We start from the raw sequence: 25,641 nt of genomic DNA, 5'->3' as shown, positions 1-25,641 counted from the left end.
TCCCTCTGCCTCTGCTGAGGCCCCTGGGGGGCTCCCCGGGGGCAGGAAGTCCAGCAAACGGTCCCATTCTCCGTCGACGTCGATTGCATCGACGACGACGTCGAGAGGGATGACGGCGGCGTGCTCCCCTTCTCCCCGGGGCTCCGGGTCGAGACGGCGTGACGGCTCGACGTCAAAGGAGAAGCCGCCGTCGACGTCATCGTCTTCGTCGAGATCTTCTTACCGACGCCAAAGGCGGAGTGACGTGCATCGGCGCTCGCCGTCGAAGCGGCACCGACGCTCGCCGTCGAGGCGACACCGTCGATCGCCGTCGAGGCGACACCGCCGATCGACGTCGAGGGGCTCCTCGACGTCGGGAACATCAAGACGACGGTGACGTTCGTCGTCGAAGACGGAACGCTCGACGTCGAGAAGGCGGCGTGCGACGTCGCGGAAGAGGAGGTCGACGGTCGACGCCGAGGAGCAGAGGGTCGACGTCGAGGAGACGGCGTTCGACGCCGGAGTCCAGAAGGCGTCGTTCTACGCCAGAGAAGCGTCGCTCTGCGTCCAGCAGACAGCGGTCAGCGTCTAGGAGTCGGTCACCCTCTCCAAAACGGCGCAGGAGGGATTCTAGTCCCAGAAGTCACGCTGCTTCCAGTGGAGGGCGCAAGAGGAAGCGGTCGCCTGCTGATGGGACTGGCTCTCCGCATCCTTCGCCTAAAGGGTCACCGGGCTCGGTGTACTCGGAAGTCTACACGCCATCTCGGCCCAGGACTCCTCCTCCTCCTCCTGTTCCTAAGGAGGACCCTCCACCCAAACCGCCACTGCCTTCAGGAGACCCTCTTCCACCTCCGGTCCCTCCGCATGGGCCCACCCGCAGCCGAAGGTTCCTCCTCCGAGGTCCACTTCCCTGCCGTCCCTGCCTGTTCCTCCTAAGGGGACTCCAAAACCGAAACCCCGGGAGGAACCGACGAATCCCCGTGAGGAACCAAGGAAGACCCCTCCACGTAAACCGAAGGAGCGCCCACGAGCGGGCAGGTCTCGCTCTCGCTCTGGGAGGAAGGAGAGATCGCGACGCAGATCGTCCACGAGGTCGAGACACCGCCGTAGGAGGCGCGAATCTCGCTCACACTCGAGGTCCTCTGGGACCAGGGATTATTCCCCTACCCTGTCGGGGTCACCGGACACGAGAGTGTCCCCGATAGATGACCTGGGGGCGTTTCAAGACGTCCTGTTGAGGGGAGCTGCGAAGTTGGGCATCTCCCTGACGGTGCCTACTCCGAAGACGTCGGTCATTTTCGAGACTCTACATCAAAAGCACCTGTCTCGTCCTCTCCTGCCTCTGGTGCCGGGCCTGGAAGAACCGGCTATGGCTCTGTTTCTCACCCCTGCGGTGACGAAGGCGGGTCCATCAAGATTACTAAAGAAGTACCGGGCTCCCGATTCGGATCCGGCCTTTTTGAGAGCGGAGCCTCCGCCTGACTCTGTCATCGTCACGGCGGCTCGCAAGCAGCATGCCACCGCTCCTTCCTCCACAGTTCCCCCGGATAAGGAGTCAAGGTGGATGGATTCGGCGGGGAGAAAAGTCTGTGGAACTTCCGCTACCTCCATGAAAGCGGCGAGTGCCACGGCTCTGTTGGGCCGATACGACCGCGCCCTCTGGGACTCCCTCGAGCGCTTTGCGGAGCATCTACCTCGGGAGCAGCGTGAAGACTTCATGGAAGTACTAAGTGAGGGGATGCTGGTGGCCAACCAGATAATCAGCGCGGCAGCGGACTCTTCCCTGTTGGCGGCGCACGGATTTTGCCACGGAGTCAACCAACGGCGCCACGCATGGCTCCGGCTTACGTCCCTGTAGCCGGACGCACAGCAGAGGGTGGCCAATCTGCCGTTCTCCGGTGAGACCCTCTTTGGGAAGCATGCGGACGATGAAATGGCCCTCATGAAGGCGGAGGCCGAGACGCTGACGGCTGTGGGCCTGGAAAAGCCCAAAGAGACCAAGAAGCAGTACCGCCCTTTCCAACGGCGGTTCGGCGGACAAGGCCGTGGACGGGGACAGGCTTCGGGACAATCGCAACAGCAACACCAGTTCCGTAAGCCGTTCCAGAAGCGCCAGAAGGGCAGGGGAGGCCAGCAGTCGGCTCCGGCGCCCAAGGGCCAGGCTGGGTCTAGGCCCTAGGAACCTACTTCCCCCAGATCTGTTACCCACTCCGGTAGGGGGAAGCATTCAATTTTTTCTGGCAGAGTGGAGAAAAATTACTCAGGACAAGTGGGGGCTGAATATTGTTTGCAATGGATACAGTCTTCGGTTAACCAGCCCTCCTCCAGCTATTCCCCCGGTCAGCTCGCAGTTCCAGCTGCGCGAGCTTCAGGCGGAAGCGGATATCCTGTTGAGGAAAAGGGCGATAGAAGACGTACCTCTGTCTCAGAGAGGAGGAGGTCTGTACTCCCGGTTCTTTCTGGTTCGCAAGAAGGACAAGAACGAGTTCAGGCCCATTCTGGATTTGCGACAGGCAAACAAATGGATTCGCAGAGAAAAGTTTCGCATGCTGTCGTTGCATCAGATTTACCCTCAGTTGCAACAGGGAGACTGGCTATGCGCCATAGACCTACAGGTTGCTTACTTCCATGTGCCCATTGCACACAAACACAGGAAGTTCCTGCGGTTCCAAGTCGGCACCAATCACTATCAATACACAGTGCTCCCGTTCGGACTGAAGTCTGCACCGAGGACGTTCTCGAAGTGCATGGCGGTGGTAGCAGCGCACCTGAGGAAGAACAAGGTGTTCGTCTACCCGTACTTGGACGATTGGTTGATCAAGGCATCCTCCTTCTCGGAAGCGCGAGCACACTTCCAGAAGACGTGCGTTCTCTTGAACAAGCTGGGGCTGCGCATCAACATGGCCAAGTCTGTCCCGACTCCGGTCCAATGCATACAGTACTTGGGAGCCTCCATCAATACGCTGTCAGCAAGCGTGTCTCCTTCGGAAGAGCGACGATTATCACTCCTTCGGAAGGCTCAGGCTCTTATGACGACTCCATCTACAACAGTGAGGACGGTGTCTTCTCTACTGGGATCGATGGCCTCTTGTATCTTCCTGACGCCACACGCATGGCTGCACATGAGACCGCTGCAGGAGTGCTTGGAGGACCAGTGGGATCAGAGGAAAGGATCTTGGGACGACAAGATTCGCCTGTCGCTGCATGCTCTTCAGTCTCTGAAGTGGTGGTGTTCGGCGGAGAATCTCCTCAGAGGGGTTCCCTTTCACAAGGACATTCCCACGCAGACTGTCGTGACGGATGCGTCTCTTCTGGGATGGGGAGCGCACTCCGGGACTCTGCAGATTCAAGGCACGTGGTCACCGATGGAGGCCACGTATCACATCAATTTCCTGGAACTCAGGGCTGTTCACTTGGCGCTGAAGGCCTTTCTTCCGTCCTTCCAGACCAACTCTCTGCTTGTACAGACGGACAATACTACCACAATGTACTACCTCAACAAGCAGGGGGGCTCGAGATCGCGCACTCTGTCGCAGGAGGTGCAGACGATCTGGCACTGGCTCCTAGCCAGAGGACTGACGATAACGGCTACCCATCTACCAGGTGTGCAGAATGTTCAGGCAGACACACTGAGCAGACTGCTTCAGGAAAACCACGAATGGGTCATAAACGACGAAGTACTAGGAGAAGTCTTCTCAAGGTGGGGAACTCCAAACGTAGATTTGTTCGCCACCGCCGAAAACAGCAAGTGCAGAGACTTCGCCTCCAGGTACTTCCAACAAGGGACGCTGGGGAATGCGTTATGGATCAACTGGACGAACAGCTTTCTGTACGCCTTTCCTCCCATTCCCCTGATTCCGGCGGTGCTCATCAAGCTGGCCCGGTCCAGAGCTCGGATGATACTCATCGCCCCGGAGTGGCCCAGGCAGTGGTGGTTCACGGACCTACTTCACCGGTCTCTCCTTCCTCACATTCGGTTGCCGTGCAGGCCGGACCTTCTCACGAAGTTCGGGGGACGGATGTTACACCCCAACCTCTCGTCTTTGAGTTTGGCGGCATGGCTCCTGAGATAGTGCAATATGGCCATCTGAATCTGCCCGACGATTGCATGGACATACTGAAGGAGTCTAAGAGACCTTCCACTCGGACTTCATATGCTTACAAGTGGAAGAGGTTTTGTATCTGGTGCCAGTCTAAGAACCATGATCCTACGACCTGCAAGGAAGATGTCATCCTTCCTTACCTTTTACATTTGGCGCAGTCTGGCCTTAATGTCCATTCCATTAAGGTACATCTTGCTGCATTGACTGCCTACAGGAAATGCTCTTCACAGACTTCCTTTTTCCAGATCCCTGTGATCAAAGATTTTCTGGAAGGTCTGAAGAAAGTATTCCCTCCTGTCAGGCTTCCCTCGCCTTCATGGGAATTGAATGTGGTGCTGTCCAGATTGATGAAGGAGCCTTTTGAACCTATTCATAAGGCTTCGTTGCAGCACCTGTCCTGGAAGGCGGCGTTCCTCGTGGCCATTACATCGGCCCGCAGGGTGAGTGAAATTCAGGCGTTGTGTTGTAATGAACCTTATACTGTATTTCATGCCGCTAAGGTTGTTATGCGCACTCACCCTAAATTTCTTCCCAAGGTTATTTCTGATTTTCATGTCAACCAGACTATAACTTTGCCTACGTTTTTTCAGAACCCTTCATCCCCAGCGGAGAGGTCTCTCCATTCCCTGGATGTGAGGAGGGTGTTGAAATTCTATCTGGATAAAACCAAAGATATTCGTAGGTCTGACCAGTTGTTTGTCAATTATGGATCGGTCAGGACGGGTCTTGCGACCTCTAAGCAGTCCATCTCTAGGTGGATTGTGTCCTGCATACAATTGTGTTATCAGAAAGCTAATAAGACCTTAGGAGGTAAGCCTAAGGCTCATTCCACCAGGGGCAAAGCTGCCACGACGGCTCTGCTCCGTAACGTGCCGATTGCTGAAATATGCAAGGCAGCCACTTGGAAGTCGGTTCATACCTTTGCTAAGCATTACTGCCTGGACACTGACGCCAGGGCAGACGCTCAGGTTGGGCAGGCTTCGCTGCGGAATTTGTTCGCACAGTAGTGGCGTTATGTATTATTCTCCACCGCCGCTTTGGTGTGGGGATGGGCTTGCCATTCTATTCACTAGATTATGACTATACACAGAGATCCCCTACTACAGAAGGAGTAGTTTCTGTCCTGTAACTCCAGTTCTGTAGTAGGGGTATCTCTGTTATAGTCATAAGCGCCCGCCCTCCTCCCCGGTGGAGATTTTTTCATCATACAAGAATGCGACAGGTCTAGCGTGCTTCGCCTTCAAAAAGAACTGAAAGTAGAGGGACCTGCTATGCATTCTGGGATACTGGGAGAAGTTCTGGAAAGTTCTCTTAAAGGCACAGTATCCTATTTAAGCCACATAATGGCAGCCTATGGGGCTTGTCTGTCCCTACCTTCCTCTCTATCATTCCAGAGTCTTTGACTGGGGGAGGCAAGTTTCTCTATGGTAGAAACTGCAGGCTGTTTTATGTGTGGTGTTTTTTTGGTGGAATTTCTAGTTGAAGTACTGGACAGTGTAGCCTGTGGATATAGGCTGCATTATTTGTCTTTAAATTCTCTCTTAAGTGTCTTTGCAGTTTCTGCATTATTTTGACAACTTAAGAGATTATTTTTGATTGCCGGGGTCCACGCACATGGGCGGGACTATTCACTAGATTATGACTATAACAGAGATACCCCTACTACAGAACTGGAGTTACAGGACAGAAACTACTCCTTATGGCTTTTGAGAACTTGCCTGTGGCGTGGGCAAAATGCCCACTCCACAGGCCGTTCGCAGCAAAAACCATACCTAAATAGGGGAATGTTTTTGTTGAGTGCAACTTGTCCTGTCCTACTGTAATAAAATTGAGTTGTCTGCACCCCGGCCCACAGGACATAATAAAGGACTTTTTAAAATTTACTTTGAGGTCAAGGTTCCCCATATAGTGTGCAAAGTTCTTAACCAGAGCACGTAGGGCGTTTGGTGTTAATCCCATAAGCACCGCATCATCGGCGTACAGAAGTGCGGGTAACAGTCCCCTTTTAATTTTGGGGACATCAGTGGTCGCCCTCTTCAGAGAGTCGCTCAATCTATTTATGTAAATAATGAACAACAGGGGTACTAAAACGCACCCCTGCCTCACACCTCTTTCAACCTTAATTGCCCCAGAGATTGCGCCCTCCATGCCAATCCGTACCTGCGCTTTTGTATCTGTGTGTAAATAGGCCAAAAAGTGCACTAAGGGCTCATCAAGACCATAAGACAGAAGGGTCGACCACAGTTTGCACCTATTTACCAAGTCAAATGCGGACGATAAGTCCATAAATGCTAAGTAAATAGGCGATGCCCTAGCTATATTGTATTTGCTAATTATAAGATTTAAATTCAGGCATTGTTCAATAGTCCTGACCTTGCTTCTAAAGCCCATTTGGCAACGGTCCAGCACCCCCATTTCCTCAGCCCAGTCATTCACTCTGTTATACAGTACCCGGCCCAGGATTTTCAAGGTGTTGTCCAAGAGCGAAATGGGCCTATAATTTGCGGGGTCAGATCTTTCGCACTTTTTGTAAATAGGGACTATTATACTTGTTGACCAGGTGTCAGGGATTGGCACCAGCGGGAGACTATTAAAAACATTTACAAGGATTGGTCCCCAAAATTCCGGCTTATATTTAATTATATCTATTGGGAAGCCATCAGGCCCAGGCGCCTTGTTGCCAAGGCTCTGGTTAATAGCCACGGTGACCTCCCCCAGGGTTATGTCTAGTGGTTGCAAATTACCGGGGCTATAGTCTTCTATAGCAGTGCCCGGATTTGCATATATTGTAGAGAAATGTTGTTCCCACTGCTGGCTTGAAATGGTGCAACCTATTGGGGATAACTGCTTACCCATATCCCGCATCTTTCTTACCGCAGGCCAAAAGGTAGCACCATTCCCCACAGCAGCGGAGACAATTAGTTCCTCCCAATGCTCTTCCAATATAGCAGCCTTCCTTGCCCCCATAGCTATTTTGTAATTTTGTCTGGCAGCCCGTACTTCTATTTGACATCTGGGTTTAGAGTTTAAAGCCCTACGGAGAGCCTTATTTGCTGCTGAACAGCGGCTATCGAACCACCTAGGCTCATAATTAGTCCTTTTATTGGGAACACTTAAAAGGGTCTTTATAATATTGCAGAGATTAACAAAATCTTTAACTATCCTCTGATGGTTCCCATCAGAGAGTGAACAAGAATCAACTATGGGTCGATGGTTACTTGTAATTGCATTCATAATACAACCACTATCCACTCCCCTCCATTTCAGCCTTAAATTATTGGTTGAGGGCGTGATATCCCTTGCTCCAGGGGTACAAGCAGGGGCATTGGAGGATCCTAATCTAATGTTCACCTCCAGTGCATTATGGTCTCCAAAGGCGGTTTCTAGAACTCTAGCCATAGTGACTCTATCTATTAATTCTGCTGACATAAAAATATAGTCCACTGTGCTAGAGAAATCTCTGCCTCTAAAGGTTGGGATGTAAGTAGATGCATTGGTCTTACTTACGTCCATTATGTCCATTAAGATATGTTCATTAATAAAACTTTCTAGTTCCCTACCCCGTTCAGTGGCCCTATCCATTTGTGTGGTGCCCTCTTTAGCGTTGGGAAACTTCGCGTTAAAATCCCCGGCTAAAATAATCCTATTGCTCGCACAGTTGTTAGATAATTCAGCTATTTTTGATAGATTTCCGAATAATTCTATATAATTCTTATTCGGAATAGAATGGAAGTCATTATTGTAGAAATTAATCAGGTAATAAGGAAACCTACGGTAAACTCAATTATCTGAATATTTGGACTTTTAGTGGGTATTAATTTGATAGACCCCCCTAAGGTTATCCTGAACCCGATCAATAGGCCTCCAATCAGGCGTCCAAAAACAGGCTTTTGAGCATTGATACTATAACAGTGGAAGATCTCTATATCTACAGCAGAAGTAGCCCATGTCTCTTGCAGCAATATTATGTCTTTTTCGGATTGGATGTTTAACCATTCCAAATCCGACACCCGCTGTTGAAGTCCTGCGACATTCCAACTAAGGATCCTGAGCTCATTGTTAGGTTGCTTTTTTAGGTGTTGTTTCCCAGGGTTTGTGTATATGTCCAGAACTTTTTGGGGACTGCTTGGGTCTTGGGGCTCAAATACCACGGCCTCCTTAGTGGTGCCGCCTACTAGCTCTTCCCTTATCGGTGCCATCCTTTGGCTTGTTGGACCTGAGACTATTCTAGGGACCTCCTCGTCACAGGTGTCTTTAGTCTTCATCACCTTACTCTCACTGCCCCATTTATCTCCCTCCAGTGTGGTGTTTTGCAGCCCAGTCGGTGGTAGAAGTCAATCAATCATCTCTAGGCTGCTAAATCTATTAAAGGTTGGGATCCCCCAATGGACATCCCTACCTATTATACTTCTTTGGGGATTTCTATAGTTGTTTCTCCCCACTCTCCCCAATTGTTCCCTAGGTCCCTCTGCCCCATCCGGCACCAGCCTCCATCGGAGCCATGGTCATGGTAATCTAGCCTAGCATGACTCCTAGATGGGTAGAAAAAGGAGAGGTGCCTTGTCTCAATGCCTTCGCTATACCCCTCACTTCTCCTGGAGCAGATATAATCTACCGTGCGTGGGTCTTCGAAATTTATGATCACACAGTCACCCTGTGTTTTCTTTCTCTCATGGCCCATCCACGGTACTCTCCTGACTGTTACGATTTTACTTGTGCAGTATGGGGGTAGGGGCCTGTTGTTATTTAGCCAATGGTTGACCTTATTTAGTAGGGACCAGGTGGGTTCATCAGTATTATCTAATGTCTCTGGGAACCCCGTCATCACAACTACAAAGGGGCTTGAGCCTGGGGGCAAATTAGCGGCAAATCTCTCTTTATTTCCTTTATTCCCATCCTTATTGTTATTGCAACTCCCGCCCTGCAGTTTTGGTGGATTCCCTTGCGATTTTGTATTTACAGTGGGAAGGGTTGGTTTATTTACCACATCCTTGGTCGCCAGTGATGGTTTGGGTTTGATGTTTGAGGCTACCACGGCTTTTTTTGCAGGTTGGGCCAGTGATTGGGCGGTTCGAGATTTTGCTGCCTCTATTGTGGGTGCTGCTTTTGTAAGGGGACTTCTGACTAAGGTGCTTAATTCAATTAATTGTTTTTCTATGTTCCCCAGTCTTACATCTATAGTTGCCAAATGGGCACTTATAAGTTCCCCAACTTTCATTACTAATTGACTATTTGAGGAACAGTCTTTGCATGATATCCCCAAAGTGGGCAAATCCCCTGTGTATTCCGAGCCTGTGTTTACTTTCTTATTGCCCTTCTTTGAAGTGTTAGGTGGACCTTTCCCCTGCTTTCTCTGTGGCAGAGGGTTCCCCTTGGGTATGGATGTACTTGAGCCTCTAGGCTGTTTCTGTATGGCTCCCTCCCTTAAACCTCTCAGCGCTCTTGGGCTTGGGGTTGGCTCCTCCAATATGTGAGTAATGACTGGGTCTGTTGCAGGAGTAGAATTCGCAGCCACCAAATCCGAGTCTACAATCAGGGTCGGATCGGTAGCAGACACATGTGTAGTATCCGTCATAGAGGTAGGTTGTAACTCAGACTCCGGAATAGGGATCGAGACCTGAACCTGAACCGGGCTCACAGCTGGGATCGAATTAGTTACCAAATCCAGTTCTATATTAAAATTATCAGTCAAATCTAGGTTTGGGGATTTTTCCAGACTTAGCTGCGAATCGGAGAGTGACTGTGTTGCTGACAAATCAACTATGTTAGGCATGCTATGGATTTCCACTCTAACTCCGGGCATAGCACCAGTGTCAATATCCCGGTTTGGTGTGTTGGCTGAGGCAATAAGGCCCAATGATGAGCGTTTTGCCTGTGCCAGATCTAAAGAAACTCTACGTTCCAAGAGGGAAATTCCGTGATCTATGGCCTCATTGGCCCTTGTAATAAAATTATCAATTGGGCCGGTGACCTTAGCTCCTCCTGCCGCAGTCTTACTCCGACTGCCCCTTGTTGACATGGTGGTCAATATCGAGAGCGGTCACCCACTGGACAATAGATTGTACAAAGCAGATACTTATCTTGAGGTTTCCTGTTGTAGATACCAGGGATATGGAGTAGTCAAAATATAAGGGGGGTGGCCCGTCCCGTCCTCCGTCGTCCCCGGACGGCCACAGACGGCCCGCCCTTTGCCCGGGCTTAGCCCCGGGCGCTCCCGCGCCGCGGGTGCTGACGATTAATTTATGCGCCTCCTGGCGCGCGTTGGCAGTGACAGCGCCGCAAGGGAGCTTGGGAGTTGTAGTTTCCCTGCTCCCCTCGGTCCTCCCCACACAGCGGCCGTGCAGCAGTAGAAATGCAACGGCAGCGGAGAAGGACCGGGCTGTGGCAGCGCTGCTGCAGAGGGTTTTCCGCCTCCTCCTCCTCCCTGGTGCACACGAGACAGTTCCTTTTCCCAGCAGGTCGGCACTCGGGACTTCGTTGAGCGCTGGTAGGTTTCAAGTTAGCTTAGCTGATGAAGGGTGATACTCCGAAACCAGTCCCGGGGGGACCTGGCTTGGCAGATTGGGCTGGACTGTTCCCATGAGAGGAGCAGGGTGAAGACTGATTTGCATATGGCTAGGTCTGAACTGGAGTGGCATCGTGAGCAAATGAACAATGGATTTAACCCAGATCTCTTGACTGTGGGGTGAATGTTTGATTTGTTCAGCATTCAATCCATCATTTGTTTGCGCAGATGATATAGCTGAAGTCTCTGCTGGGCACTGCAACTGACGATTGGTGCTGTGAGTTTCTGTTCCAGGCCACCCCATGCTTTAATGAGGTCCACCTGAAAAGCTGAAAGAAGAGAGACTATCACGCAGAGCCTACCTAGAAAGGCAAGTGGTGCTTTGGTGTAAAATCCAGAGACATTAATTGCAGATCTCTTTTGAAGCATAAAATCTGGAATCAGCAACACTGACCACCTCTTCTTTGCCCGTTACTCTGAGCCTTGGATCAAGATATTCCATTCAAAATTCATTACTTCCAGACTACAGGACATCTCAGGGGGACAGAGATTCAACTTAATAACCAAGCCCACCACTCATAGAAAACTCATTATCAGCATCTGCTATATGCAGATGTCCCAAGAATAATGGTGAATACCTTTTGCAATCCTAGGCCCAGGGTCAGTCATGATGGCCCTTTCATGAGTTATCGAACTAACGCATTGGCTTTTTACTTGTATCTGCTGCAGGACTTCTCAAACCGACAAGAGCGTCTAATGGTGGATAATGGTTAATTTCTTCAATAATGGGGATCGTGGCAATCCAACCCTTTACCTGATACTGGGCCTAGATAGGGACTAACTTGGTAAGAAGAGGTGAAGCACTGTCAGTGTTCCCCTCTGAATAGCCCTCTGGAGTGGGAAAGGTGTTCTCTCTGCACCCATCTGCACAGTAAAGGCTAGAGAGGCTGCTTCAAGCAACCGCTCTATCTTTCTCTAGGGCGCTGCCCTGGGACAACACATTGCTTCTAATATGGTGTACTTTCGCTGTTTGCACTTGGCACAACTAATTAAAGGGGTGCTGTGGGGACAGTGCACTCAGTACATATCAAAGGCCCTGAAACTTCAAAGAATTTATGTCTGGAAATTCTCTTGGGGTAAAACACCATTGTGTCTTCGGTCTTGGAACTCATTCAAACAGGTGTAAGGCTTAAATTAGTCATTGCAAATAAGGCCCATGGGCACGGATAAACCCTTTAAGGATTTATTTGCATATCATTCACCTTTCTGACCTCACTCATTCATAGAAAAGCAGTTTTGATCAGCCTAAGCCTGCTGCTTTTATCCTTTCATGTTTGCCCCAAAGACAGCATGACCAGTGTCTAAATTTAGCAAGATAACTAAAGATCAGTTGAGGGGGACTTGTTTACCTCCAGTTTGATGGTGCTTTTTGCCTACACTTTTTGATACTGATTGTAGAGTGTCCTTAAATGTTCAAAACATTTTCACAAGAAATTTTAAAGAATTTACTGAGACATTTATTTCTCATGCATTAGGGGTAAGAGAAAATAGGCATGCCCCGTGTGTCACAGGTATAAACTTCAGACTCTGACATGAATTTCACATTCTTGAGATCATTCCAGTTTTTACTATTTTAAAAACAGAGGGTGTTCTAAGGCAATTTAAAGCATAATATGGGAGATTTTTAGACTCCACCTACTCGAACCTCATTTGAGTTTCAAAATGGCCATCAAAATAGAAAATAAAATCCCTATTTTTTTTATTTCTCTCACCTCTACTCTCAAATGAGCCATTGGCTAGTTGTCAATAGAATGCTAGTATTTGTTTAGTATGCAATGAGAATAGCATTGTTATAAATCCATTGAAGCTGCTCCAGCATAAATCTTTCTTTTTATTGTGCCCTTCAGTTGATGAATGTGTTCCCTGCCTTGATCCATGTCCCTGGAGTGGCGTCTGACATTTTCAGATCACAAGACAATATCTTTGACTTCCTGAGGGACATCCTCACAGAGCATAAGAAGACCTACGACCCAAACATGAAGAGGGACTTCATCGATGCCTTCTTGGAGGAAGCGGAGAAGGTAAGGGATGTACTCTGATATGGATAGGCATTTTACCAGAGGTAGGGCCTACATATATGTTATATTGCAAGAATATTTATTGTGTTGAGGTATACAGAAGGATGACACAGTGCGGATTCGGGTTGGCCGAGACACACCTCTGCACCACCTATTATCATTTTATCAATTTCTTAATTTCCTTTCTTTGGCATGCCATGTGGGGCAGTCTATCATCCTGTCGAAAAGTTAGCTCAATCAATCCCAGGACCATTCTCAAAACCATAGACACTCCAACACCAATAACTACATACACACTCACTGATTCTTAGGTTTACACACAGATCCACTCACTCACCCGTACAGTCACTCATACTTATGATCACTCCGTACAGGACTATCATATGCACTCATACACCTTTATAGACACTAACACACCACCACTCATCCATAGAGGTATTCACACACCTAATCAGTCAAGCAAATATTTAATCACACTGCCATTTACTCACCTATACAGTTATACACACACCAGCTCAATTACTCATACAAATACTAGCACATTCTTTCGCTCTTATACAATCACTGATACAAGCACACACTCATCCATACAGCCACTCTCACAATCAGACACTCTCACTTATAGCCATTTATGTACTCCAACACACATATATACTGCTTTTCACATATGGAGTTACTCACACATGTACCACTGAGATATACATTCACTCACTAACACACCCGTACACACACTCACCCACCCATATAGTCCATCACATGCACCCAGTGAATCACCCACTCACACATCTATGCACACAATCACACACACCCCACCCACATAAACACTCAGGCACCCATACAGATACTCAGACAACCAATCAATAACCCATATCGACACTCATGCAGCTATTCACAACACCAGACGGATACAGATATTCACACAGTTTAGTCACTAACCCATGCAATCAGTAAGATACGTTTAATCACTCACTTATAGAGTCGGTCACACACCTACTAAATCATCCATTTAGACACTTATACAACCACACATTTTTCAATACGCTGTTCTCTATATATATTAAATATATTTAAACTTTACAGAAACACGTAGTCACTGGATGATGTCATCAGTGATATCACTGACCATGTCATGAGTGATGTAATATGTGACGTAATCAGCAGTGCATTGCAGGGGCACGAGTTACAGTTAGCTAAACTAACTATAACAGGGGAATTTCTATGGTTTTGTACGAGTGAAATTTCCAACTAACTATAACTTTCCCTAAAACCTATGGTTTTTCAGTGAATATATATATATATATATATATATATATATATATATATATATATATATATATATATATATATATATATATATATATATATATATATATATATATAATATATATATCCACTGAAAAAAACAATTGTTACAGGGCTTACATTTCACTCGTACCAAACCAGAGAAATTCAGCAGTTATAGTTACCTGAGCTAACTATTACTCATGACCCCGCAATGCACTGCTTCAGACCTCACATTTACATCACGCATTACATAGTCAGTGACAGCACTGATGACATCTCACATTATATCACTCATGACATCACTCATGACATCATCCAATGATTGTGAGTGTTTTCTAAAAGTTACTGAGTGTTAAACATATATACTATGGTAAGTTGCTGTAGAAGGGCCTATATAGGTATGTGAGTGTCTATGTAAGTGGTGTATAGAAGAGTGACTGGGTATATAAAAGACTGTATACATGAGATAGTGGGTATGTGAGTTTTTGTGTAGGTGAGCGAGTGGATTTGTCAGTGCATGTATGAGTGAGTTGCTATGTGAATAACTGTTTAGTTGACTGAGTTGGTGTATCAGTGATTGTAAATGGAGTATATATTAGTATATGTTTAAATAACTGAGTGGCTGTGTGAGTAATTGTATGGGTGAGTCACTGGTTGTGTGAGTGACTACGGATATATATCTATATAGTATACCTACTGGCAGTCACCAGTAGGTATTTACAGTTAGGACCTAGTTTCCATAGGAAAAGTGTTTTGTGACTTGCCTATAACTTTGGCGACATTTGACGAATCGTCGCAAATCTTTCAAAAACAAGTGTCAAAGTAAATTCTGCTGTGATTGTGAAGTTTCAGAGTGATCTGTTAAGTGGGGGCTGAGAAAAAGGGGGTTAAAATGGTGCATTTTCCCATTTTAATTCCCATAGGAACGTGTTGTCGAACCTGCAACCTGACCAACGGAACGGGATTACAACCACTGAGACCCCACCATGCCTCAAAAGTATTTTTTACTTTGCTATGAAATTGTGATATTCGCAAATTCACAGCAAAAAAACCCAAACAAGCTCTTACTTTTGAATAACCCCCGGGTGGGCCAGGTCCTGGGGGCATACTATAAATATAGGAGGGTGCACCGGCCCACCTCCAAGGGTTTATCAAAGCCCCGGTGTCTGCCAGCTTTGGGGAGCTTCACGGATCCCCCCAGGCTCTGGGGCCCACCACCTCCCCATGGCCAAACTCAAAAAAAGGAGGGGGCCACAGGGCCCCTCCTCTCGGGCCATTCTCAGCCCCAGGGAAGGCCACATCCCCAGGGCAGGAAGAAAGGAGGTGAGCACATGGCCCCCCTCCATGAGCCATATCTAGCGCTGGGAACCACAACCCCCAGGGGTGGCTCCAGCAAAGTCCCGGGTGCCTCGGAGATGAGTTTTCAGAGTGGTGGAGAAAGGGGGCAAGGCTTCCGAAGACCTCTCAGCAATCCTGCTGTATGATCCTTACTGGAGATTACAGGAGGAGTAGGTGGCCCCCAAGGACCCTCTGGAGCCAAGGGGACTTCATCCCCCAACCATCAGTGCACTAGAAGGTGCATTTGCAGAGTGGTAGAGAAAGTGGGCAAGGCCTCTGAATACTACTCAGCAATCCCGCTGTGTGAGCCTTACTGGAAGTAACAGGAGGGCCTGTTGGCCCCCAAGGACTCTTTAGAGTCAAGGGGACTTCACCCCCCAACCATCAGTGCACCAGAAGGTGCATTTGAAGAGTGGTGGAGAAAGGGGGCTTCACCTTATGAAGACCTCAAAGCAATTGTGCTGCGTGGGACTTACTGGAGGTGACAGGAAGAGTTGTTGGCCCTCAAGGACATCCTTGTGGGCCAACTACCCCTCCTGTTACCTTCAATAATCCCACACTTTGGGATTTCTGGGTGGTCTTCAGGGGCCTGCCCCCTTTCTCTACCAATCTGCAAATATCTCATGGTGCACTACTAGCTGGGCTATTAAGTCTCCTTGGCTGCTCAGGATGTCCTTGGGGACCAATTACCCCTCTGTTACATTCAATAAGTCCCACATTGTGAGATTGCTAATAGGTCTTCGGAGGCCACACACCCTTTCTCCACCACTCTGTTAACACTCTTCCTGTTGCACCACTGGTTGGGGGATGAAGTCCACTTTCATCCTAAGGGACCTTTGGGATCAAGAAGCCCTCCTGGTACCTTCAGTAAGTCCTACACAGCGGTATGTCTGAGAACTGGTCAGAGGACCAGCACCCTTTCTCCATCACTCTGCAAGCTCGACTACTACTTAAAAAACCCGGAAATAAGCTGAAAAAACAAAGGTTCCATGGATGTTATAGTTAGGAATTAGCATTTAAATACCTTAGAAATTCACACACAAAAATAAGGTTACAGGGATGTTATAGATAGGAATTAGCAGTTAATAAACCTTAGAAATTCACACACTAAAAATCAAAGGTTACAGGGACGTTAGAATTAGGCTCAGATTTCACTCTTACAAAACCAGTAAAATTCAGCAGTTATAGTTAGCTGAACTAACTATAACTTGTGCCCCCCTCAATGCACTGTTAATGACCTCACCCATTACATCACTCTTGACATGGTTTGTGACATCACTGATGACATCTTAAATTCATCACTGATGACATCATCCACAGAATCACTGACACACCCACTCACATCCCCATAGAAGCTTTCATACATCTGCTGCCACACAACCGTTCATAAACTCATTCACAGACCCAAACGAGTACTTCCATACCCACTCACTGATTCATAAATCAACACACACATCCATCCACTCACTCACCCATACAGCCACTCATATACCCACTCAGTCACTAATACAGTCACTGACATATCCACTCATACACCCATACAGCGACTCACACGCTGAGTCAGTCACCCATAGAGTCAGTCACTCAGGAACTTGCTCTCCCATACAGATACACCCACACCCACTCACCTACTCATACAGATTACTCTTTCACCTATACAGTCACTGACACAAGCACACACATACCCATATAGCCACTCTCACATGCACTCTCCCATAAAGTCACTCATATATCCTATCACTTACCTATACACCCTTTCACATTCCCAGTTACTCACCCATATACCACTGACACATCTACTTACCCACACAGCTATACACACAATCACCCATACAGCCCCTCACACACATACTCACAAACCCATACATCCACTAACTCATCCACTTACTTATCTATACAGGCAGGCACACCCTCCCCCTCCCACACAGACACTCTGACAACCATACATGTATTCAGTGAACCAATCACTCACCAATAGAGCCACTCAAGTACCCACTCATACACCCATAGAACCACTTAGACAACAACTGATAGACTAATACAAACATTCGCATAACCAGCTACTCACCCATACATTCACTGAGACAACTAATCACTCACTTATACAGTCAGGCATGCACCCACCGAATCCTCCATACAGGCATGCATACACCCACTGATTCACCAATAAACTTTGGTGTCCATATATTTAACGTTCATTAACTTTTTTAAAACACTCACAGTCACCAGATGATGTAATCAGTGATGTCATTCGAGATGTCACAGACCATGTCATGAGTAATGTAATATGTGTGGTCATAAGCAGTGCACTGCAGGGGGCACAAGTTATAGTTCACTGAAAAAACCGAAAGGTTACAGGGACATTATAGTTAGGCTCAGATTATACACGCACAAAACCATAGAAATTCAGCAGTTATAGTTACCCGAGCTAAGTATAACATACTCACCCACTATGTACTGTTTATGATCTCACATATTACAATACTGACATGGTGTCACATCACTGACGACTTAACTGATTATATTACCCTGTGATTGTGAGTGTTTTCCAAACATTCATGAGTGTTAAACATATATACTAAGATACTACGAAAGTTAAATTAGTCTACTTTGTGAGCTACTAATGAGTAATACTATTTCTAACATATATTATGTGAGTGGCTGTGTGACAGTGTGTATCCATGTGTGAATGGATGTCTGAGTGGCTGTATGGGTGTGTGGGTGGCTGTATGGGTAAATAAGGAGGTGTATGAGTAGCTGTACAGGGGAGTAAGTGGCTGTGTGGATGGCTGGGTGAGTGGGTGTGTGAGTGGCTAAATGAGTGACTGAGTGGCTGTATGGGTGAGTGATTGGGTGTGAAGGTGGCTGTATGGGTGAGTAAGTAGCTTTTTGAGTGCATGTTTGGCTACCTGAGTGGGTTTGTGAGAGGCTGTATTGGAGAGTGAGTGTCTGTGTGAGTAACTGTATGGGTGAGTAAGTGGGCGTGTGAGTGTTAGCTTGCATGGATGTGTGAATGTGTATGTAAGAGGTTGTGTAAGTGGTTGTATGGGCGAATAAGTGGGTGTGCAAGTGGCAGTATGGGTGAGTGAGTGGCTATGTGAGTGACTGTATGGGTGAGTGAGTGGCTGTGTGAATAGGTGTATAGGTAAGTGAGTGGCTATATGAGTAGCAGTATGGGTATGGGTGAGGGAGTGGGTGTATGAGTGATTGTATGTGTGTATGAGTGGTTGTGTGAGTGCTTTTGTGGACAATGTAATTAGTTATGTCATTTGAGATATCATCAGTGATGTTATCAGTGATGCCATCAGTGATGTCACTGACCATGTAATCGGGGCATAAGTTATAGTTAGCTCAGGTGACTGTAACTGCTGAATTTCTATGTTTTTGTTTGTGTATGATCTGAGTCTAACTATAACGTTCATGTAACCTTTGATTTTTTCCGTGAATATCTAATTTATTTAAATTGTATTACCTAACAATATCATCCCTGTAACCTTTGTTTTTTTAACTGAACGTCTAAGCTTTTTTCAATTTTATTTCCTAACTATAACTTCCCTGTAACCTTTTGTTTTTACATTGAATTTCTTTTTAAAAAAAATGTTTTTCCCACACATATACATTTTCAATACCAGCAAGTGTTCTTACATAAAACACATTAGGTTAGTCAAAATAAATAACATTAAATAAATAGAGTATCAGTACTAATTCATAATACATTCCAAATTATGGACAGTCAGTGTATAAAATTATCTAAACTGTATTGCCTAATAAAACGGTTTCAGCCATGTTGTTAAAACCCCCCAGATCCTCCTCCCCATCCTTTTAGCCCTCTTGCCTTTACGTGCACACAGTGCCTTTTTTAAAAGTGATATACATTCAGAAAGCCGCCTTTCCATCGCAGAAAATTTGGAGGTAAATGGTCTAACCATGATGAAGAGATACACAGCCTTAAAACTGCCATTGCAATAAAAATTATTTCCGCTCCTGGGGCCACAGCTGTCTTGTCCGCCCCCAATAGCATAAGTTGTGGCGATAGGAAGATATTACATTTTAAAACTTCCCCTAAAAAGCCTAACATTTCCAATTGAAGTGATTTGAAACTGGGGCAGAAACAAAATATGTGAGCCAGATCCGCCTCCAGTGCCTGGCATCTAGGGCCTTGGATCCCAGCCAAGCCACCCCATTTTGCGATCTTTGCTGGGGTTATATACAGGTCAAACAACGTCTTATAGTGTTGTGACTGTAGATTCGAGGCGCACATGATTGCCCCTCCCATCTCAAAAAACCGGAGTCGGCTATATCAAGCCTATCCTGCCATTTCCCAATCTGTTTCTCCAAATCATCCAGAACCATTTCCAGCAAACAACCATATAACTGTGAGATGGAAGGGGTAGAGTTCTTCACCAATATTTCCAACAAAGGTATTCGGTCAAAGCCAGCTATCCGCCATCTTTCTCATGAAAAAATCCAGAATCTGTAGATATTTAAAGAAATCCTGTGGTCCAGCATTAAACCTGCTGCAGACCACCTCAAAGGGAACAAACAGATTCCCACAAGTAGATCTCTTATCCAGCCCAGCCCGCCACTTCCCCACCTTGCAAAACAACTTTCATGAAATATGCTGGGCAGTTGTTCATTCCGAAGCAGGGGCATATATCTGCTATACCTACCCACCCCCAATTTCTTTCGGGCCATCGCCCAATTTCGAAATGCAGCATACAAAGTCTTGAAGCGAGTCCACTTGAAATAGCTAGGTTAAAAAAACTTCAGTAAGCACCCATGGGCTGCGTTGCCAATCAAAAGCTCATAAATGGAGAGTACATAACCAGTTGCTCGACCTTCTATTGCCCGACAATTAAGTAATATATTATAGCACTGCAAAGCAGCATCTAAAGAATATCATCTGAAATTGGGGAGCGCCAACCCCCCCTCTCTCTGGGCAAACACATGAAACTGTTGGGTCTCCTAGTTTTACCATGCGCCCAAATAAAACTTGCCACTAATCTATCAATTTTTAAACCATTTATTTTTGAACCCCATTAGGACAGTGCAAAAAACATATAACAGTATAGGAAGGAAAATTATTTTTATTAAGTTACATCTCCCCGTTATAGAAAGTTTCAAATTATCCCACCGCTTAAAATCCTTTTTGGCTTTCTCAAGGATAAGGGTATACTCAGATGTGAGTCCCTTGCTCACTGCACCATCAGGATTCAAGCAAGCCGGGCCGAAGACGGCTGAAATGCCAGACCCCGGTCCCCGGAAGCTTGTTTCCTTCCCAGTATAAGAATTGGCTTGGTAGTTTGGTCTGCCCTGTTCCCATGATGCACTGGGCCAGGGACAGACTAATTTGCATGTAGCCAGGTTCTGAGCTGGGTTGGTGCAGTGAGCTAAAAAACGGTGATGGATCAAGCCCTGATCTTTGGACTGGGTAGGAGTGTTCTGCTTAATTCAGATACTCTGTCCATCACCACCCCCTTTTCTGAATCGTTTCTCAAGGATGGGCACTAGGTTTAGATCTATTATACGCTCGACCTTAGCGATAATACATATTCCTAAATATATGGCCTCATTTGTAATCCTACTATCTGTGGCAAGTGTATGGCTATTAATCAATACTTGGGTTTTAGCCCTATTATGCAAAAACCCAGAACTGGTCCCAAACTCTTCTGCTATCTCCTCAACAGCTCGCAGAGCTCTATCTGGATAGCTGGTAATTATCGCAACATCATCGGCGTAAGCCAGGGTTTTCGTATCCTAGCCCCGTAGGCTGACCGGCACAATCTCCGGTGAAGATTCCAGCCTCCTTAACCTTTTTGCAGCGCAGCAAATTCTGTTGCGGTGTGAGGGGGTGGGGCTGGGCGTGGCGCTCAGGTACCAGGATGGCTCCCAGCCATCATAAATCACGGTGGGCGTGTGCTCATGACGGCCGGGAGACGTCCGAACTCCACCCACCAATTAATTTGCCCGTATAGGCAGGGTATTAACCGCGCTTGGGTCGAAGCGGCAACGGTCCGACGGCTTCTGGCTGTTATGAGCACACGTCTACTGTACCTCATGATGGCCGGGAGCCGCCATGAGCATCAATGAAGTTAAAAAAGGGTCAATGAATAAAGCAAATAACAAAGGGGGTATAGGACAGCCCTGTCTCGTGCCCCTCTCTATTGTGAAGGGGTCTGTGTCATGTCCCATTATTTGTAAGCAGGCTATCTGCTTATTATACATTGCGCAAATTGCCACAATGAAATCTGCCCCCAAGCCGTTTGCTTTCAGAACTTTCCACAGAAAGTCCCACAACACCCAGTCGAAAGCCTTTTCAGCATCCAGCAAGGCCACCCCCATAGGTTTGGCCAGAACTTCAGTTGCATCAAATAAAGAAAGAACCCTCTGAACATGATCCGTAGTCCCTCTGCCTAGAATGAACCCGTGCTGCTGTTCTAACACCAATCAGTGTATAACGCCCACTAATCGGGTGGCAAACAAATTTGAGTATACCTTCACATCACTGTTAAGTAATGTAATTTGTCTACATGAGCCATGACTTGGGGTCCTCGTCTTTTTAAAAAAAAAATGATGTTAGCAATGCCCCAAGACACAGGGTAGGAATCCCGGTTTTAACGTCATTAACGAGGCGCAGCAGTTCCTGAAGTATTTCAGTATAGAGCACCTTATAAAATTCAAAGGGGACGTGGTCCACCCCAACTGCTTTCCCAGATGGTAAGGCAAACAAAGCTGCATGTAATTCCTCAGGTAGTAAAGCGCTTCCTAACCGCAATCTCTCCTTATCTGTGATATTACTCGATTGGTTTGCCATCCTAATGTCTAATAGCATGGGGCCACGATTGGGGGACCCCCATAGAGATCAGCACAAAAGCTCCTGAAGGCCTCGCTAATTTCGCAAGGATCAGTGACTATATTTCCCTGCATGTTTTTTACTTTACTAATACTGCCAGCCATGCTCTGTTGCTGTGCCCTTACTGCAAGAAACTGCCCGATTCGCTCGCTATACTCCTAGCGGTCCTGTTCTTTAACCAGTACGTCCCCGCTGTTTTCTCTGCAAAATGTTCATTTAGGTGAGCCTTAGTGATAGCTATCAGGTTCAAAACAGGGGCGGTCTTTCTCGTTTTTTACCACACAGATTAATTCTGCTTCCAAATTACTTAATTTCTGATAAAGGTCCTTACTACTTCCCAGCTCCCGCTTCTGTTTGGAAATACTGTAGCTCAAGGTTTCTCCCATACACAAGCTTTAAATGCATCCCAAATTATCCCAGCAGAGGAACTTCCTATAACCAACTAAAAAAAACACGATCCAAAGCTTCATATGTTTGACATAATCGGGATCCAGCAGCAAACCCCTCTCAAATGTCCATTTTCTAGGTACACGACACTGCCCTGTCATAGAAAGCTCAACAATAATTGGGTTATGGTCGGACATTGCTCTGGGAAATAGTTCAACTTGAGCCCCTCTGGCCAATACAGGGGATACAAAAAAATAGTCCAGCCCGGCAAAACTGCCATGGGGATCCAAATAATAAGTGTATCCTGGATCAGGAGCCTTCAAAGAAGCCCACACATCAACCAGCTCTAGTTCCTTCTGCAAACGGCTCAGGGATTTATAAGATTGCGGCTTGCGACCAGCATATCTGTCTTCACTGCTGCATAGCCCCCCTTGAGCCATTTAGATTAAAGTCCCCAAAAACAACAAATGGCCCAGGCCAAGAAGGGAATTCAGATGCCGAAAAATTTAGCAAACTGGGAACGTCTAATAGTGAGGCATAAATTGTACATAGAGTAAAAGACCCACTACCCAGCTTGCATTCCATTATTGCCCATCTTCCCAATTTATCTGCAGAGTTACAGCTGGGGAAATTACATTTCCTTTTACTAAGATCACAACCCCCCTAGTCCTAGTTTCTTGTGTTGTATGGTAAACTGCCTTTCAACCAAAATTGTTCAGGAGAGCTCTGTCCTTACGAGCAACGTGGGTTTTTTGTAGACAATACACATCTTCTCTCAAAAAGCTTAATCCCTCTTGTACCCGCCTTCTTTTAACTTTATCATTCAGCCCACAGATGTTAATGGAAGCAATTCGTAATCTCATGGAAGCTTTCAAAGCCAGTGAATTTCTAAGGTTTTTAAAATGTTTTTTTAAACTGTTATCTATAACCTTAAAGGATCCGTGTGTGAGTGGCTGTATTGGTATGTGATTGTGTAAGTGTGAGAGACTATGTGAGTATCTGTATGGTGACTGATATGGTGTTGTGTCAATAGGTGTGTGTGTGACTGTGTGGGTCTGTGAATGGATGTGAGTGATTGTGTGGGTATATCAGTGGGCCTGTGAGTGGCTGTGTGGGTCTGTGAGTGGGTGTGTAAGTGCTGGTGTGGGTGTGTGAGTGCCTGTGTAGGTCTGTGAATGGGTGTGTGAGTGCCTTTGTGGGTCTGTGAATAGTGGTACGAGTGCCTATGTTGTTCTGTGAGTATGTGTTAGTGCCTGTGTGGGTCTGTGATTCAGTGTATGAGTTTCTGTGTGGGTCTGTGAGTGGGTGTTTGAATGCCTGAGTGGGTCTGTGAGTGGGTGTGTTAGTGTCCGAGTGTATCTGTGAGTTGGTGTATGAGTGTCAGAGTCAGTCTGTGAGTGGGTGTGTAAATGTATGAGTAGGTCTCTGAGTGGGTGTGTGAGTGTCTGAGTGGGTCTGTGAGTAATGTGTGAGAATGCCTGAGTGGGCCTATAAGTGAGAGTGTGAGTGTCTGAGTGGGTCCTTGAGGTTCTGAGTGGGTCAGTGAGTGGATGTGAGAGTGTCTGAGTAGATCTGTGAGTAGGTGTGTGTCTGGGTCTATGAATAGGTGGGTAAGTTGTTTATGGGTGTGTGAGTTTATGTGTGGCTCTGTGAGTAGGTCTGTTACTGCATGCATAGCTCTGTGAAAGCATGTGTGAGTCTGTAAGTGGCTGTGTAAATGGATGCATGAGTGTGTGAGTAGGTGTGTGAGTACCTACATGTGTGCATGATTGCTCTATGATTGCCTACATACATCTGTGAGCAGGTGTGTGAGTGGATGAGTAGATGAGTGGGTCTGTGAGTACCTGTGTGGGACTCTGAGTGGGTGTGAAAGTGTTAGCATAGAATTGTGCCTGACAAACAGTTGTGCACTTTGGATGTTCCCCACCAGACTGCATTACACAGCCTGGTGAGGATCATGCCCAGGCTCCCTGTCCCCGTCTGAGCACCGAACAACAGCGCATTGCAGTGTTGTGATTGGTTCAGGGGAGAATTTGTTCCCAGGTGCTTCCTGCTGACATGTGGTACTGGAGACAGGAAGCAGGAAGAGGACGGGGAGAGGCCGCAGCAGGGTGTACCAGTTAAGTCCTTTAAAAAAATCTTTATCCCCAACCCCTGTCCGGTAGCAGCAACTACTGTCTGTAAAGTACCTGTTTGGGTGTGTGAGTAGGTCTGTCATTGCCTGCATGGATGTCTGAGTGGGTGCCTGTGTTGGTCCGTGAATGGGTCTGTCATTGCTAGCATGGATCTGTAAATAGAAGTGTGAGTGGCTCCTGTGGGTATGTGAATGGATGTGAAACTGCCTGTGTGGGTTTGTGAGTGGGTGCGTGACTACCTGCATGGATCTGTGAGTAGGTGGATGTAAGAGTGCCCATGTGGGGTTAAGAGTGGGTGGGTGTAAGAGTGCGCGTGTGGGTCTGTGAGTAGGTGTGTGAGTGCCTGTGTGGGTATTAAGTGGCTATGTGAGTGCCTACATGGGTCAGTGAGTGGGTCAGTGAGTGCCTACATGGGTCTGAGAGTGGGTGTGTCAATGCCTGCATAAGTCTGTGAGTGGGTGGATGAGTGCCTATGTGGGTCTGTTTGTAGGTCTAAGAGTGCCTGCATGGCTGTGTGAGTGGGTGTGTGAATGCCTGCGTAGGTCTGTGAGTCGGTGTGGCAGTATCTGTGGGGGTATCTGAGTGGGTCTTAAAGTACTTTTTTTTTCAAAGTGCATCAAGACTTGTGGATCCATTAGGGATTTACACTGGGCCATGCTGAGCTTTGCAAGAGAGCAGTAAATTTCGAAAGTGGGAAAAAAATGATATAACTGAATTTCATACCCAACATAGATCCCTCTGACACTCCTCTAACGCACCTATGGGGCCATGTTAGCTGTACCCTGACCCTTTTAATCAGTTTGCAGAAAAATGCATTTCAATGAGGTGCTATCATGTATATTGGTGCCAAGATGGCTGCCAGCACTTCGTTGTTGAAGTGCTGACAGCCAATCAGATCTCACCATGAGATCTGTGCTTAGGCTCCGCCAATATATACAAATTTGGGTTTTTTCAATATCTGGAACTACTGAACGGGTTA

At 46.9% G+C, this 25,641-nt stretch overlaps 1 protein-coding gene across 1 annotated transcript in view; it reads left to right on the top strand.

Moving 5' to 3' along the window:
- LOC147748522 (cytochrome P450 2D15-like) overlaps positions 1-25,641 on the top strand; it is a 369,523-nt gene that overhangs the window by 163,649 nt on the left and 180,233 nt on the right. Inside the window, exon 5 of the mRNA XM_086962816.1 lies at positions 12,495-12,668. Coding sequence (XP_086818942.1) covers positions 12,495-12,668 — 174 coding nt within the window. The remainder of the gene's footprint in view (positions 1-12,494; positions 12,669-25,641) is intronic.

Source organism: Lissotriton vulgaris, chromosome 1_1 (genome assembly GCF_964263255.1).
Source record: "Lissotriton vulgaris chromosome 1_1, aLisVul1.2, whole genome shotgun sequence".
NCBI lineage: Eukaryota > Metazoa > Chordata > Amphibia > Caudata > Salamandridae > Lissotriton > Lissotriton vulgaris.
Note: the sequence above shows the minus strand (reverse complement) of the source record. Positions and strands in the feature narration are given on the sequence as shown.